At 40.4% G+C, this 18,882-nt stretch overlaps 1 protein-coding gene across 1 annotated transcript; it reads left to right on the top strand.

Moving 5' to 3' along the window:
* The first annotated feature begins 2,408 nt into the window (after positions 1–2,408).
* Positions 2,409–9,805, top strand: LOC127220703 (zinc finger protein 58). The gene is made up of 4 exons (XM_051182631.1): positions 2,409–2,462; positions 5,337–5,463; positions 5,953–6,048; positions 7,828–9,805. The coding sequence occupies exons 2-4, from the start codon at positions 5,340–5,342 to the stop codon at positions 8,991–8,993; spliced, it is 1,386 nt and encodes a 461-aa protein (XP_051038588.1). The 5' UTR covers positions 2,409–2,462; positions 5,337–5,339; the 3' UTR covers positions 8,994–9,805.
* The last annotated feature ends 9,077 nt before the right edge of the window (positions 9,806–18,882 follow it).

The following is an 18,882-nucleotide window of genomic DNA, read 5'->3' on the forward strand; positions in this document are numbered from 1 at the left end:
TAATGAGAAACCCATGTGAGAGGCCCAGCATTATCAGCATGTGAAGTATAGGCAGATGGTTTGGAATAGAGAGAAGAATAACCACAGAAATAGGCCAGAAGGTGACCAGCCAGAAGGCACATGTTCTGTACGGCAAATAAATATTACCCACAAGTGTTAATGAACAGTAAAATCTTTGTTTTTGTCAAGCAGAGCTGGGGAAATATTTGGGTGGTATTACATCATCTGATGCACTCCATTGATCAACCTTTTAAAGGAGTCGCCATTTACTTTATCCTAAGCTAGTTCGGTATATCTTTAAAGAAGGCACAAACTATTTACAAAGTCAGATCATGTGTCTCTTGTAGAAATACATATATTAGTAATTATGGGTTAATATTTAAGACAGAGCTAGACAATAAGAAGCTCTAGTCATTGACCAACAGCTTTATAACTAAGAGTCTCTGTGTGTAATTTTGGGACTGACAAGGCTCTGGGACCAGGCTGGCAAGAAAGTGTTCATAAAACAGCCTCTCTGTGAGGGATTCAGTAATAAAGCATCGTGCAATACAAACACACACACACAAGTAGTACAGCCTCAGTGTGTAGTGGGCATGGGGCCTTGAGAACTGCACTAATACTGAGTATATTTCACTGGATTGTACAGAGCACTGATAACAGGAAATACCTTTTATATAGTCATGAGCCAATATGTGATAAGTTATGCACACAATATACTTCAAGCACTGATTCTTTTTTTAATATTCAAGCTTGACATTACAAAAATATTTTTTTCTTTTATGGGTATGTGTGTATGTATTTTACATGTGTACATGAGTCCAATTGTGGACAAAAAACTCTGCCTATATCCAATGATATCAGAACATGGAGTTAGATCTCCTGGAAGTGGAATTACAGGTCCCTGTGAGCTGACAGGTGTGTGTTGGTAAGTGAACCCTAATCTTCTACAAAAGCAGTTCAGTGCTCTTAACTACTCTACTGAGCCATCTGTCCAGCCCCCTCTGAGAGTTTAAACTGATTCTCGCCAAAGCGCATGTTTTTCAGAATGCTGCAATGGAGGAAACTAATGATCTAGGAATCAGAAAAAAGAGAGGAAACTGTGAAGACAGCTCAAAGATGTGCATAGGGGATTTAATAACTGGTGACGTGCCAGGAGTAATCACACACACCGGTGTGCTCCCAGGAGCCATGTGTATCCACTTTGGAGGGAAGTTAACCATTAACTCGTAGCACACTTGGCGGTGAGTAAGCAATAAAGTTTGGGAGAAAAGTAGGGTTGGTGAAGTTCTGGTATGATTTTACAAAAACTAAGTTTCTTACCTGGATTAATGGCTGTAATTGAGGACAAGGAATATATATGTGCAAAGATCCTGAAATGGAATCTGGGAATTTTATGCAAATAAAACTCCAGAGAAATGGACTTTTAACTTTGTTCAATTATTAAAACCATCTGTGTGTCTTTGGCCCGATTCCTGTTCCAATGTTCACAGGAATATAGTCTGAGTCGTGGGGTCTCAACCATAAGTGGCTCACACAGGGTATCAGCATAGGAGAACAGGTACGATTTATGAGTGTGGTGCTGAGCCAAAGCCTCCGTTATACTCAAGGGCTTTACCACAAGATAGCTAGCTCCTTACCTGTTTTTGTACTTTTCATTTAGGTACAAGGTCTCTAAATTGTCCAGTTCAGCCTTGGACCGGGCATCTTGTCAGTAAACGATAAACAGCTAGGAGCACATTCACACAAACCAAGTCTGGTTTCAAAAATGATCTTTAAAAGAAGTTCGCGGTGGTGGTGCATGCCTTAGGAGGCAGAGGCAGGCAGGTCTCTGAGTTGGAAGCCAGCCTGGTCTGGTTACAGAGCAAATTCCAGGACAGCGAGAAAACCTGTATGGTTTAAAAGCAAAACTAAACCAAGAGAGGAGTTGGAGGAAGGAGGGGAAGATAGGAAGGGAGGGAGGGAGGATGCAGCAGGAAGAAGAAAGGAATTCGAATTTCAACATTAGAGTCTTGCTTCCTTATTTAAAAGTGACAGAGTCAACGTGATTTTTTTTTTTTTTTGCGATGTAGGAAGACTGAAATCAGAATACATAAACCAGAAGTGACCTGTACGTCCAGTATTTCTGTCAATGTCTCCACTCACATTCATAATCTCGTGTTGTGGATCTGAAGGCGAACACCAGCCTCAGTGGTTACAGCTCTCTTGCAAACCTGGCTTCTCTCTCCCTCCCTTCCATATCGCGGGTTCACCTGGACAAGTACAGGAACTGCAGAAACCGCCACACCTGCGTTTCCGGAACTTCATCGCGCGGACTTGTGGGAAATGTAGTCCGGCCATTGTGATGCCACGGGGACCTGCTCCGGAAACAGTTTTTGTTCGTTTTGTCTGTTAGTGCGCTTTTTCCCCAAAGTTGGGCGCGAGTCCTGTCCTGCTGGATCTCCTGCTGCGTGTCTGACTTGGAGGTTGGTCCAGGGCGCAGCTCAGCCTGAGGCTCTCTCTGTGCGGGGTGCGGGTCCGTCTTGGAGAGAGCGGACCTGGGCTGGGAGGGAGGGCGGAGAAGCTGCCTTGGAGGTGCAGTGCTGAACCGCCTGGGACGCGGGAGGTTGAGGGTCAGGGCTGGGGAGAGGGCGTGCCTGATGGCGCCAACTGATGCTTTTGTTAGGACACTGCCCATAACTCGGGTGTGTTTGGCTTCTGGGACAGCACAGCAATGTGGTAACGCAGGAGTGGCGTATGGTGTAAGGTTCTGGATTCCCAGGTCTTGGTGGGTCATCTGATAAGCTGCATCTCGGGTGGTGCTGGGAGCTTGACTGGGGATACATTCTCTTACTAGCTGACCCACTCTCAGATGAACGTTGATGGTTTTCTCGGTATATCTAGATAGATGGGTTATCTATCTCTCTTGTGTCCCATAGCAGGCCTAGTTATAATCTTGGGGATATTGTCTTCGGTTTTTTTTTTTTGTTTGTTTGTTTGTTTTGTTTTGTTTTGTCTTTTCCTGCCAGTTGCTGAATTAAAAAGAAAAAAAAAAATCTGAGACATAACAGTTCGCAGATGGGAAATTCTGGAAGACTGCAGACAATTTTGCCAGAATCCATCTGGTAAAGGAAAGCTTGACTAGGAGTGAAGGAGCAGACATGCACCAGACACACAGAGAAAGAAGGACCCACTGCAAAGCCGAGCAGTGACTGGGGAAGCTGGTGCCCAGCTTTGCTTTGAGCACTGGGGTGATTAAGCCCTTATGGGTCTTCCATCCCCATGTTAAGGTTGATTTCTTTCAAGAAACGCAGGATGTCTGCTGTGTGAACATGCCTTGAGCTGGCCTTGACTTGTTGAGCCAGTCCATCAGCAGGGGTCCCAGGGGCAGGTGAAAAAGCTCACCTTGTTTACAGTGCCAGGCTTTTGTGTCAGGTCAGCACAATGGGGAAGAACTCACAGTCGTGTTCTTGTAATGTGAAGTAAACAGACCTCATTCTCTCTCTAGACTTCTCCATGACAGAGGCAGCCCATAGAGGTTTACATTCTTCTCTGCTAGTTTGTCCCTTGGATGCCTTCTCCTCCCTTACACCAGAGGTTAAAGCATCTGTGCGATACTACTCTACAGTTATCCAAAGCAGAATCCTACTCTGCATGTGCAAAATGACAGCTACTTCTTCCACTATCACTCACATGGAGCTTTGTGTCATCCAACCAGCAAAGCAGAGTTCTGTTAATTACTCTTCCATGGGGAGGAGTTTAATCTCCTATAGTGTCCAGTTCTGCCTAGTCCAGGATCTTTTTATTGTATTAATGTTTGCATAAGTGATGGTATGAGGGAAGGAGATACTGGTTTTTATGGACTCGTGCACTAATCTTGCTATGTTAGGTGATTCTTGGAAAACTCTGAAGGGAAAGTATGCTGGCTAATGGCATTGAGTTCTTGGTGATCTGTATGTTAGAGATCACTGAGAGAAATTATAGAAGTTATTTGGACATAATTAAATAGAAACAAAACAGAGTAAACTTGAGAAACAGAGGCTTTCATTACTATGTCTTTTGAGGTTATGAACGTTTTTGTCAGCTAGCCAAGTGTTTAAATCCTGCATTCCATTGTTCTTTTCTTTGTGGTAGTTATGTAAAAATAAGTCAGTGGATGAGAATGTGAGTCCCAGCTGTTTGTTGGATATACACCACTTACTGTTTGGTTAAGATTTAGTAACAATGTACTGCTTATTTAAGATCAACCTTCTGTTATACAGCGCAAAGCATGTGATATTTAAGTTGAAGCTAAAATTCTAATTGCTCATTCCTTTTTTTTTTCAATAAATACATTGCATATGATCTGTCATGTTCTTTTTAGGGTACCTTTTACAGTATCTGAATCATCGCATTGCAAAAATGTGTTAACTTAAAGCAAATATTAATGGTTGCTGTGTGCCATACCTAAGTATGTCAAAGGCCAGTACAGGTCAATGCATCAGCATTAGTACTAAACTGTGCAAATTAAGAAACCCAGACCTCAGTCCACAGCTGCTACATCAGAAACTACATTTTTATTGTATTTCATATTCATGATTATGCATATTAAGGGTGGAGAAGTTTCTTCTCTCTGACCATGATGTTCTCCTGTGAGAAACATATGTGTGTTATGTAAAACGTGTATGTGTCACTAAAGGCATGTTTTTTTTTTCCTGTGGAAACGTTCATCTTACATTTCATCTGTCTTAAGTTTCCACATGGACTTATAGGATCTTCTGCCTTCTCTTTCCTTGATAAGTGAAGTGTGAGATCATGTGACCATATCTGAAGTGTCTGAGGAAGAGGACTCAACTATGTTAGAAGCATGTCACTCATGCCTAGTGCTCTTTTTATCCTAGGCAAAATACAGATTTGTGTAAACAAGTGCAAGGTATCTGTGTTAGAGGGTATTTTTAAACAGTGATAAAGACCGTGACCAAATCAACTTGGAAAAGAATGGATTTATTTCAACTTATAACTTCAAGTAATAGTCCATCACAGGTCAGTGAAGGCAGGAACTGGATCATAGGCCATGAAAGAACACTGCTTGCTGGCTTGCTTTCCATGACTGGCTCATCCTGCTTTTGTTTGTGTCGAAGACCTCCTGCCCAGGGGTTGCACCATCCACAATGAACTGGGTTGGTGTGTATTCATGAATGATTAAGAGCAGCCTCCTAGAGGGTTGCATACAGGACATTCTTATGGAATTCACATTGTCAGTTGAAGTTCCTTCTCAAATACCCTGGCTTGTGTTACATTGACAGAGAAGTAGCCCCAAAATGCCTATTATTAATGACTTTAATTAAAAGTGAGGTCTCATTCATTGACCTTTGTTTCAGGAAATGCTGTCCTTCCGGGACGTGGCCATTGAGTTCTCTCCAGAAGAGAGGGAATGCCTGGAGCCTGCTCAGTGGAATCTGTACAGGGATGTGATGTTGGAGAATTACAGCCACCTTGATTTCCTGGGTGAGGATCTCATCCACAGTGAATTCTTATTTCACTATCAGTATGTAACTTCCTCACTCTATACATTATCTCATGGCAGCTTGTGCTTTCCACCACAAAGTCTCATAGTCTTGGTTTTAAAGAATATGGAATATGTTTGGCTAAGAAACGCTGCTTTCTTTTTTGTCTGTTCAGCCTGTCTGTGTTGGAAGAATACATCCTTCACAGTAGTGGAAAGGTTAGAAACTCAGCTCCAATGACCATGTACCTTACGTATTATACAAATGCTTCACAATTCAGTTTTAATTTTTTTCCCCTTAAATGAAACTCAGAATCTGGATGTTGTAAATTCCTTGATGTCCTGTAGTGATCCTGTGAAAAACATTTAAGGATCTGATTATCTGAAGTCATTTATTACATCTTCTCTTTTCTTATAAACAGTGTCCAGGAAGGGAATATGTCAATTCCCAGTAGAAGACCTCTTAATCTTGTTCCCTTTCCTACAAACAGGTCTTGTTCTCTCTAAGCCACATCTGGTGACATTTTTGGAGCAAAGACAAGGGTCTACAGATGTGAAGAAACAAGAGGCAGCTACTGTGCATACAGGTGTGTAAGAATGAGGGGAGTGAAGAAAAGAGTTGAGATGCAAATATTCAACAGGAAGGCAGGCTTTCCCATCTGCCTTGGATGGTGATATTATAGAGATAATTTTTAGGTCTTTTCTTGTTTTTGTTGTCAAAGGACACCTCTCAGATGTTTATGATGGTTTAAGTCTCTTAAGCTTTGTAATTATTCAGTTTATTTACAATGATTCCCAAAGGTAATTTTTTTTTGAGTTAGCATCATAATTTTGTACTGTTTTCTTAACCTCTGAACATTTGCACACATTTCTAAAGACCTAAAGCAGTACCTTCACACATAAATATATTTCACATCACTTATGCTCATGCTGATCAAAATCACCTCATCAGAGTTCTTCATGAATGATGTGAAGGTATTCTCATTTTTATCACACACTCACTAAGGACTTAGAATGCATACTCTTTGTGGCTATATAGTCATGGATTAAAACTCTCCAAAACTAGAATATTTTAATAGGTGATCAGTAAGTTTTCAGAATATTGAGAATTCAAGATTCTTTTTTCCTAACTTGGCAGTTTGATTGTGTACTGTTACTTGACAGTGGATAACCTATAATCAGTTGTTTATGTGTAACCTATATAATTCTTTGGAAGGATTATCCAATTATAAACATTTCAGGACCATGTAAGATAACAATATATATGAGCTCTGGTTATGTGATCATGAGAAGTGTGTATGTATTTCCACTTCATCTGTAAACGTAAGTCTTATGTTTTCATAAATTGAACATTGTTTCTTTTCATTGCTCAGTGGTTGTTTCATCTTGTAAATTACAAATTCATAGCAAGGCAGCTAATTTTAGCACCTTTTCATTGGCAATATATTGTCTTTGGCAGAAGTTGTTATTCATAGGTGAACCTAATTTTTTTCATAATTTTTATATTATTGAGATGTTTGTCATTCAAATACAACATAAAATGCTGTCTGAAATTTGTGAGGTGTGTTATTTAAGGTTTTGTAGACATACTTGTTATGCACACTTTCATTCATGCCTAAAAATCCTAAACTTCATCTTTAGGATAAAAATGGTCTTTCTATATGTGTCCACTCTCACACAGTCACTTTAGTTCCCCCATTTCCCAGTCGATGATGCCATGTATGTCTACTATAATACCTATGTGTGGATGATGCCATCTATGTCTACTTGTCTACTTATACCTATGTTTGGATGATGCCATGTATGTCTACTTATAATACCTATGTTTGCTTAAGGTATTTATTTTTCTTTATGTAATACCCTTAAGGGATTCCTTCATCATAGATAATTATTACTTAATTAGCTACTTAACTTTAGATAATATGCCATTCCTCCTCCTCCTTCTTCTTCTCCTTCTTTTCTTCTTTTCTTTTTTTCTTCTTCTTCCTGGGTTTTTCGGGGCAGGGTTTCTCTGTGTAGCCCTGACTGTCCTGGAACTCACTATGTAGACCAGGCTGGCTTTGAGCTCATAGATATCACCTGTCTCTGCCTTCCTAGTGCTGAGATTAATGGTGTACACTACCACTACCTGGCATGCCATTATTTCTATATTCAGTTTTATCAGACTTTTACTTGAGTAGAAGGTTAGATTATTTCTACCTACTATATTTTCTGAGTTATTCTCAGTTAGCATAGGTGTAGAAATAGTGTTATTTCTGATTTATCAATAATAATGTAAGTATGAGTATGTCTCCATTTTAAAGATAAGCCTATTAATATAAAGAATGTGCAAAGTTTTTGTTCATGTCTCAACTTTTGGTCAACAGGAAAAACAGTCAATAAATGCAAAGATTACAGCAAGGCCTTTTATTGTAATTCACTGCTTATTCAACACCAGACAGATCATGTAGGGGAGAGCCCCTACAAATGTGAAGAATGTGGTAAGGCCTTTCGTATTCGCTCAAGACTTTCTGTACACCAGAAAATTCATACTGTAGAAAAACCCTATAATTGTGAAGAATGTGGTAAGGCCTTTAATACTCATTCAAAACTTTCTGTACACCAGAGAATCCATACTGGAGAAAAACCCTACAAATGTGAAGAATGTGGTAAGGCCTTTAGTTCTCACTCAACACGTTATAGACACCGGAAAAATCATACTGGAGAAAAACCCTACAAGTGTGAAGAATGTGCCAAAGTGTTTTCCTACCCATCACTGCTTAAGGTACACCAAAGAATTCATTCAGCAGAGAGACCCTACAAGTGTGAAGAATGTGGGAAGTTATTTTACTGTCCGTTGTTACTTAAGAAACATCAAATAATTCACTCTGCAGAGAAACCCTACAAGTGTGCACAGTGTGGCAAAGCCTTTCACTACCCTTCTTTGCTTAAGCGGCATCAACGAATCCATGGTGGAGAGAAGCCCTATAAGTGTAAAGACTGTGACAAGGCATTTTACTCTTCTGCCTTCCTGAAGCGGCATCAAAGAATTCATTCTGAAGAGAATTCTTACAAGTGTGAAGAGTGTGGCAAGAGATTTTACTCTTTCCCACAACTCCAGGATCACCAAAGACTTCATTCTGGAGAGAAACCATACAAATGTGAAGAGTGTGGGAAAACATTTTCTACTCTGTCGTACCTTCCTTGGCACAAATTGCGTCATTCTGGGGAGAAGTCTTACAAATGTGAAGTATGTGGCAAAATGTTTTATTCTACTTTAGACCTTAAAAAACACCACAAAATCCATACATACAAGTGTGGGGAATGTCACTATACCTTTACAAGTTACTCAGCCCTTACTGAACACCAGAGAGTTCATACTGGAGAGAAACCTCACATATGTGAACAGTGCGGAAAAGTCTTTTCTCGGCTTGATAGTCTCAGTCAGCACCAGATTGTTCATACTGGAGAGAAACCCTATAAATGTGAAAAGTGTGGCAAAAGTTTTTTCCGATCTTCATCCCTTAGAAGACATAAAGGGATTCATCCTTAATAGAAAGTTGACAAGTATGCACAATGTGATAAAATTTTGCTAAAATCCATTCCTTATCCACAACAAATGAATCCATTGAGTAGAGAAGTCATGCACTTGTGAAGAATGGTGAGTGCTGTACCACTAGGTCAACACTTTCTACCAACAATAAAGTTCATTTAGGGAGAAAAAGTCCAATTCTGAATGGAGTGACAGGCTTTTGGTATTTCTTTATATATTAAGTAACACAACAATCTTCACTCTGAACATCAATGCTATAATGTGAAGGGTGTGGTAAAGGTTATCATTCAGTCATGGTTCAACCTCACTAATTCTCCTCAGAGAGAAACCCTACTAGGGCAGAAAAGGACCAGGGCTTAGCTTTTCCTTATCTCTACATAAGCTTTGGAGAATTCATTCTGATGAGAAATCCTACAAAGGCAACTAGTGTGGCAAGTTCTCTACCTGTACTTCACACTGTAAGTATCTGCAGATACTTCATACTGCAGAGACACTCTATACGTACAATCACTGTCAATACTTGAACAATACTTCAGTCTTTAGCAACACCAATGCATTGATATAGGTGAGAAACCTACAGATGCAAATGTCCTCCTTAGCATCAGCCATCAACTTCACCTAGCCCAGCATTATCTGACTGGGTACTTTCTTGGATCAGAGTGCCTTACAGGCATTTCTGGGGATTGTTTTCTTGATTGGTAAGTGATGGGAGTCCAACCAGGGCAGGCAACACAACCTTTGGGAGGTGTTCTGGGTCACATAAAAATTGTGGGTGAGCAGGAGGTAGAGGAACATGTTAGGAACCATGGTTTCTTCTTCCTTTGTTGTCCTGGCATCTCTGGAAGAGGGACCCTGACCCTTATATTGAAATAAAATGTTTCCTCCCCTAAGTTGTTTTGGGCCATGCCATTCATGACTTTAACAAATCAATGTAAGATGGCAAAGGACACAGGGAAGCATTCTTCTTTTTCATACCTCTGTTGCCATCAGACTACTTGATACTGTGTCATAAAGCCTTTAGGTGCTTTCATACTGCATAAAAGTCCTATTGATGTAAAGAATATGACAAATAATTTTATGTTTCTCTTATTTAACACCAAAAATTTTATTCTGTAAAAGCAAAGACAGTAGCTACATGTTGAACAATTGCTGCAAATTCAACATGGGAAATTTAGCCATGAATGAACTTAACATACTTGATAAGCAATTTATTCTACTCTTCATACCTTAACATCAAAACAATATATTTTGTATAGAAAACCCTACAAATAATGACAAAGCCTTAAATACTTAGGGCCCATGAGTGAATTCATATTGTAGAGAAACCTATATAAAATTAGTATGGCAGGACCCATTTTTAGTATACACACCTCAGCTTAGCAAATGAACCACACTAATATCTATAGTGTAGCAATGTCTTTTCTTATGACTTACATAGTAATGGATACAATTGTAAGTGGAGTTTTCCTGTCCTGTATCCTCTCAAAAATAACACAAGCTCAGAAGCTTGTATTAATTATAAATGGTTGGCCAATAGCTCAGGCCTATTACTAACCAGCTCTTACATTGTAAGTTAACTCATATTCCTTATTTACATTCTACCATGTAGTGGTATCTTTATTAGCATGGCACATTCATCTCCTCTTCCCTATGCATCTGATGGTGACCCCTCAGATGCTGCCCTTCTCCTTCCCATCATCTTTAGTTTAGTTGCTCTGCCTATACTTCCTGTCTGGTTCCTGGCCAGTCGCATTATATTATACCAATTCAAGTGACAAATCTTTACAGTATATAAAAGAATTATTCCACAGCATTTCTCCCCTTTTATGTAATTAAAAGGGAAGGTTTTAACTTTAACATAGTAAGATTATATACACCACAAAAATAGTTATCAAGTAACAATTACAGTTACAATATCCAGTCTATTTGTTTTTGGCAAAATTAGAGAAAGTATTCTATTATGTATCTTTGTGAGTCCAAAGTTTGCAACCTAATTTACTAAAGAAAACTATCTCATCTTCAATTCCATCAAATACCCCAGAAAGGTGAAGTGTTATCTAATGACACCGACGTCAGGCCTGGATAGTCACCCAAAATTCCTCTGCAGTGTTGGGGCATCCATCTTTGGCCTATAGGCCTAATATGTCTGACAGGCAAATTTGAGAAGCCGGAATGTTGAAGGACTATCTACATCATCTTGGCAAATTTATCTAGTCACCTTTCTTTGTGTCCTGCCTGTCCAGTTTGGACAGCATACTGTCAGCAATTGATGCAAGGACAATTTATTTGCCCATGTGGCTAGCTTTTGCCATAAAGAAAACTACATATGGAGTCTCTTCTATGTCCATCATCTTCTCTGAAGTAGATTGGTGCTGCCATAAGTAGACATGTCTACTGTTATGAGAAGCCTTAGGTTATTGAACATATTAAATGCCATATTCTATAGGTCTTTGAAGTGTTTGAAGACCATCTAGCAATCTAATATATTGGTGTATGTCCTTGAAAACATACCTAATATAACTATATGTTTGACTATTACAGATGACTATTAATCTGGATTTCTTAATTATAATTACATTTTTTTAATGAGTTGCATGAACACAAAAAAAGAGTAGAAAAAAATCAATAAACCAAAAATCCATACCAATGTAAAATATGTAAAGTTAATAGTTGTCTTTTGGATTAAAGTAGATTCAATAATTACCCTTTAATTCCATCATTTCTATATCATATCCCCATTTCTTTTAGAAACAGATCTCTGAATTTAACTCTTTCGTTTAGCCTTTTTTAAAAACTATGACCAATAACAATTTGTAACTAACCCCTTAAACTAAGACAAAAGTCCATAATCTATTGGAGAGGGTGTGGGTATAGTTCTCTAGACTATTTCCTGTTGATTGGGGGCACTAGTAATCTTTGGGGGACCCTGAGAAAATTTACAATTAAGGTCAAGTCCTGACTGGAGTATTTTGTGAGGCTGTATCATCTCAGCCAGCAACCTTGAAGCTGTTCAGGATGTAGAATTCTGAGGAGACTGTAACAGGCAATTTGAAATGCTGGATCACCTAAGCCATCCATTGTCATTGGTGTTTGGTCCCCCTGTTCTGAAAGTTCATAAACTTTTAAAGGTACATATTTGTATCACTATAAACTAACTGCATTGTATGCAAGTCAGCCAAAGAAGATTTTTTTGTTAGATGTTTGAGCAGGTACCATATACATCATATGTCTTGTAGTTCTTCCAAGTTTAGTTCCTTATGTCTGCAGTCAGTATTTCAGGGGGTCTTCCTCAATCAAACCTGATTTTCTTTATATCAGAATAAATCCACAACCTCACATTTTCTGTGGAAATAAAAGCAGAACCTCTTCTTTTGACTTAAATTTTGAAGTCAAGATATTTTAAAAATGTGTATCTTGGATTAATCCAGCAACATTTATAATCAAATGTTTCTTAGCAGCTACTGCTGCTTCCTCAGCAGTCAAAAAAAACTCAAAGACAATACAAAAGCATTCAATATTCAGACTATTTGTATATTTTCTGTCTTTATGGTCTTTATGTGGCTTTTACATATTACTTCCTTGTTAGGATTTTATTGTAAAACTATGTGTTTCATATTTTATGACTTTTTATACCTTCTGGTTTCTCTTCCAAGCCTATGTGTATTTTTTAAACACACTGTAAACCGTTTAGGTTTTTTCCATCTGAATCTGTCTTTACTGCGTCTCTCTCTTTCTGACAACCTGAGTCTTTAAACTGCTAAGTGGTGTGACTAGGATCAAAGCAGTGGCTTTGGTGGCTGTCTGCGCCTAGCTCCTTGGTCTGTGAGAGCTTAACTTCATGGTAGAATTGCCGGTGGGAGCCAAATGCATTGCCACAACTCTGGGGAGTTTCTGGGTCCATGTCATCACTGAGTAGTGTGACACCTGCTGCTCATAAACTTCATTTAAGTGTTTGGTAGCAGGACCTGCCAAAAGCCGTCTGTGCTGCCAGCTTGAACCAGGAAGCTGCATCTGAAAGGAGCTGTGTCTGCTTGCTGCCATCAAACAGTGCCCACCCGGGAAGACAGTTACCAAGAAGCCTTCCTTAAGTGTTCTTTTGTGTGTTTAAAATTCTTTTCTTAAAATTTCTCAGGTTTTATGTGAAAGTTCTTGCCAAAATGTTTGGGTACTATATGTAGGTGGAAGTTTCTGTGTCTTGCAGCTGCTCTCAAATAAACACTCAGATGCTTATATTAATTATAAATGCTTGGCCAGTAGCTCAGTCTTATTACTAACTAGCTCTTACATTTTAACTCAATCCTCCATATTCCTTATTTACACTCTATTATGTGGTGTTTCCTTTATTAGCATGGCATGTTCCACTCCCGCTACATCTGTATCTGGCTGGTGACCCCTCAGACTGCCCTTTCTTTTTCTGTCATCCTTAGTTTGGTAACCCAACCTATATCTCCTTCCTGGCTGCTGTCTGATCAGCATTTTATTGTACTATTTTGAGTGACAAATCTTTACAATGTATTAACATTTATTCTTGGGTCTCATTTTACATTGCATTGGTCTATACATTTGTTTTTTGTGAATCTTATTCAGTCCTTCTCATAGCTCTGTAGTAGAGTTGAAGGTCATCTACTCTCTGACTGCCCTTTCTCCTATCATTGCTTTTGTTATCTCTGTTCTTTTATGTTACATTGTAATTTTTTCCCTATTTCTATGACGGCTAATCTTATGGAAATTCAGAAAGAAAAGTAGGTTACTGAACAATGTGTTTATGGGTAACAGATTAAATAATTTATAAAATACATAGAGAAACTAAGATTGCAAACAAGATATCCATGGACAGAAAATGGGCTGATATGGAAAACTGCTTGTCACACAAGCCTTAAGACATGGTTTTGGACAGTAGAATCCATGCCAATGTGGAAGGTGAGTAGAAGGTTGAGGAGTGTTTAAGCAAACAAGTGTAGTGAAGTCAAGATGGACTTAAGACATTTCAGTACCACTGAGGGATTCAGGTTGTTTGGAAATTTTTACAGACTCTTGTCCATCATGTAATTGCCAAGTTCCAAAGCAAGGTGTAGTAACTAAGCTAAGAAGTATTGCTGAGACTAACAGGACCCTTGATGGGTCACCATGCTGTTGATGTCTTTCAATTCAGCTGCCCGGACTGTATGGCTCTTCAAATGATGAGATCTAGAATCAAAAAGGAGATACAACTTTCTAGTAGTATCTGTTAGGAAACTTCTATAGTAGATTAATGTGTGGCTCCCTTTTATGTGAGTGACCGATGGCATTAGAAACTGCTTTATAGAACCATTCTTTGTTTCCTTTGTCATGACAGTATATGCAATGTGACCTGTCAGGATACACTATATAGTGTGGGTCAGTTGAAGAAGGAACTCCAAGATGAGATTTTAAGGCCTATGTGGCTTCCTCTGATGGAGTGAACCCTGAACAGCCATAGGGCATATTTATTGAAAGTTACACAAAGTGTTTCCTCATACCAAAGTCCCTAATCTAATTTACATGTCTTACCAAAAGAGCATCACGTGCCTTCATTACTCATTCTTTATTGTGTATCATTGACAATACACAATAAAAGACCATCAGGTGTGCCTGAGGTGTCTTGTGACCAAAGTCATGGGATGGCTGCAAAGCCCCTTCAGTAAAACAATCATCATTTTCCACAAGGATTCTTCAAGGCCAAAGTACTTCTAAAAAAAAAAAAAAAACAGCTGTTCATTCTAATATCTACCCCATGCATTGATTTTGCTAAATTTCTACAACAGTGACCAACAGCAATATCCTTTGAAGTGAATTAGCCCAACATAGAGGGTGCCCCATTCACTTTCAGGAAGTACACATGATAGGCATGGGGAATTCCTAGACATTTACAAGATTCACAGGACCCTCCCTGATGAAGATTATACAAACTTTGAGGACTGAAGGGGAGGAGGACCCTCATCAGTGGAGCTGCCTACAAGCCCTACAGTGAGCTTCAAGGCTGCAGCTTGTTTGGGTTCTCACCTAGCATCTGGTAAGCATTTTAGTGCTGCTTCCTCTGCTGCTGCCACCTTTACATCGTCCCCGTTCTGTTCTCAGCCCTCAACCGTGCCCATCATTATCCATGAACTCACTATTTCATGAAGATTAGGTACTTACATGGAATGTTGCTTAGTCTGATCACAAACCAATCTGTGGTAAGCAGATGTCCTTTCTCTCTTAATTAGAATATCAGAGAGACAGTGAGTATCTTGGTAACATGTTAATTGTTGTGTGACAAATCAGAAGACTTTAGTGTGTTGTTCATGGGTCCATAGGGGCTAGTCCTCTGATAGAGAAGATGGCAGTAGGCAGGTATGGTACTAGAGTAATAGCAAAGGCCTTACTCGTTGATCCACAGGTAGGAGACAGAGGAAGCTAACTAGAAATAACACAGGATCTTGGAAGATCTTCAGAGCCCACCCTCAAGTGACACATCCTGGCAACAAAGTCACACCTTCTAATCCTTACTAAATGGTTCTTAGAACCTGGAGACCAATATTCAAATATGTGAGCCTACTGGGGACATTGTCATTTGAGGCACCAGTGACTTTAAAGTGTAAGACTACACAAGTCTTACACTCTGCTGTAACTGTTAGAGAGATCATCTTAAGCAAATCCCAGTACTCTGTGCTGACAGCCAAGACCACATACTTAAAAGTCTCGATTTTGTGGAACTGTGAGTTCATTTGAGATAGCAAAATTGAAAATACCATTGAATGAGCTCTGTGCTCAAAACGACTCTTCTGGGAAATTATTTCCCCAGGACCTGTACCCAGAGACAACGCTATGCTATTGGGCCTGGCGACATCCTAAGCAATTAGAAAGCAGTGCCCATATGATACTGGTTTTGTAAGCCTTTGCAACCCTTGGGTCTTCATGGAGTTTTGGAACAGTTGCAGAGAACCGTCGCCGGGCAATTTGTGGTATGCTCAATGTCCTTCTCACAGTCCCTATGTGGTCACTTGACAGCGAAGTTGCAATTGAACCCAACAGTGTCCCTCTGTCAGTGTCCACTGAAAAATCCTGTTTGAAAGGAGAACAGCTAACCTAAGACAAGAGCTATTTCTGCTTCACACCAAGGAGATAAGGGCTGGAGCCTGCCCGATCCTTTGTAGTCTAGGCCATTTTATCTGGAGCCTCGGGTGCCATGCATTTGACTGACAATGCAGGATTCAAGCTGCACTCATGCATTCCCTGGACTACCACTATAGCAGCAAACGTGTGATTTTAAGAGCAGCTTGACTCCCTGTTGCTTGAGCAGATGCAGCTTTTGCTCGACATCCTCTGGGATGGCTAAGGAAAACTGTTTGGTGCTGGGCAACCACTCTAAATTCCTAAAAGATAAGCTCCCAGCAACTCTGTCTTCACCCCCTCTCCAGAGAGACAACTAAAGCATGGTCTGGTTTCTGTAGACTAGCTTACTGCCACTTGGCTGGGAGTGAGGCAGTCGCTCAATTAGCTGTAAATTCCACAGAAATGAAGTGATGGTGGCTGTTCTGATGGAGGCTTCACCCCAGCCCCTAGCAACCACAGACCCAAAGAGTCTGGAACGTTAGAATGGAAGTTCCACCCAAGCGCCCTCCCCCACCTTCCTCCAAACCCTGCTGCATCTCAGAAAACCCGCCAAATGGTGACCTCTCCCCCAGAGATGCTCAAGGCCACTCCCACAGGGTATTCTAACTGACTCCTGGTTTTTCCCGTCTTCCTCTCCCGTCTCCTCTCTGTAGGGCAGGAAGGCCATCCGCGAATGTTGTACCCGTTAAACGAGGGTTTTTCTTTTCCTAACTTGGTTTGATTTGGTCTGATTTGGATTGCGTGTATATGCGGAGAAGCTTATCGGGTGTAGAAACTTTTTCAGTGACCTTTGCCTTTAACGCTCATACACACACTCTTTAAGCTGGGCAACGGTAACTGGTGACAGCCCCATGATACGTGAAAATCCGACTCGATTCAGTTCGTTTTCTCCATGTTTCCTAACCGAGACACTACAGCACGGAAACCCAGTAACAATGGAAAACATGCTCCCCGGCTTCCTGGAACCCCGTCGCGCAGACTTGTGGGAAATGTAGTCCTAGTCTCTGTGACATCATGGGCCCGTACTTTGGAAAACACAGTTGAACTTTGAGTTATCACGTGCATGCTGATCCTGCCCAAAGTTGGGCGAGTGTCGGGTCCTCCTCCGCAATCCAGTTGCATCTGTGATGTGGAGATTGCTCTAGGTTCCAGTGCAGCCTGAGGGACTGCACGGAATCCTCGGGCACTGGATTTGTCACTGACGCTAAAGCTGTAATTTTACCTAGATCTCCATCCCTCTGTAGAACTCAGGATTCAAAGGCTGAGGTGAAACTGTGCTCCCTCAGAGAGGCTAGATAACAAGTAGGTAACCTCCTCTCCTAGCTCCTCTGCAACCTCCCCCTCCTGCCCAGCCCCTACCTTGGAGCACTAACTATATGTGGTTCCTCCCCAGCTTCCTGTCAGTTGCTGATTCAACCTCCTGACCATAGGTTAATTTTATTTAATCAAACAATGCAACATGTCTTTGCATCCGTGGAAACATATTTCGCAGCATAAACTAATGTGACACCTCTTGAATTAACATCCCACAGCTGGTCAGGACTGGGGAGAGAGCCATGTAGATGGTGGCAGGATGTGTATAGCTGCCTGGGATTCAACTTGTGCTTCTGAGACAGAGAAGCTGGCTTGGTGCTTTGGGAATGGAGAAGCTTGGAAGAACCAGGATTGCAAGGATAGTGTGGGCTAGCCGAAGGTCCTTGCCTGGAGGTTAGGTGGTCGAAGCATTTGCTCCTTAGCTGGGCCATTCTCATGTGACTGTTACTGGATTTCTCAGTACTTTTAGGCAAGGGGGGATCAGGTCCTTTCTATAACTTATGGCTGACTGTTACAGACCTCAAGACCACCGAGAAAGACCCACTGAACAAAACTAGGAATTAAGAAATCAAAACAAAAGAAACAAATGAAAATAAGTTTTCATTTAGAACCACAGTCCCCACCAATTTGAGACCTGCTGTGGATTTTCTTTAAAGGCACAAACCACAGTTGTCTCAACTCTGGGGATTTTCTGCCACATAAGGCATTTTATGGTGTTGGCTTTAGTTTGTGTTTTCTAAGGAAGCAGTAGTTGAGATTACAGAAGCAGAATATGCATCTGATTAACATTTTAGCATAACATTTATGTAAAAAGGGGAAGAGGGACCAGTTCTGGGAAGTGAGCCAAGAGGCTCTGAGATCAGATTCCTCTTCAGATCACACTCAACACACAATGGCTGACCTGTGGAATTGGGGGTCCTCATTAACAGCCTCAGGCTAAGAGTAAAGTCCTGCTGTATCCCAGGTTTTTTGTTTTACACAACAGCTTAGTTTGAAATAGAGCTATTTTTTAATCCATTGCACATCCAATTACTCTTGTCTTGCTTTGAGTTGAGGGAAGTTGCTAGGTTCCAGGGATAGAATCCAGTGGAAGAGCATGTGGATTTAAGAGTGATTCGCCCCCCACACACACACCAGTGTCCAGCTTTGTGAGCTATATCTTTACACTAGCACATCCACAGAGAAATAAGGACCATGTCATAAAGGGATAGGCTGAGTTTTGCATTGTTCCACAATGGTGATCCTACAGTGTCATGTGAACATTAGAGAAAACAGTCAAATGAATAAGCCTCTACATTATATCTCAATGAAAGAGTCTAAGCTTCAGGCTTTAAATGCCATCCTAGTCAATAGCAAAGAAAGGCTGCTGTGTCAAGGTCTGTTTCTTAAAAATGACTTTGATGTGGTCAGCAATGCACCTTGAACAAAGATCAGGTTTGCTGTGTGTATGGGAGTCAATGTT

This window comes from Phodopus roborovskii, unplaced genomic scaffold (genome assembly GCF_943737965.1).
Source record: "Phodopus roborovskii unplaced genomic scaffold, PHOROB, whole genome shotgun sequence".
Lineage (NCBI taxonomy): Eukaryota > Metazoa > Chordata > Mammalia > Rodentia > Cricetidae > Phodopus > Phodopus roborovskii.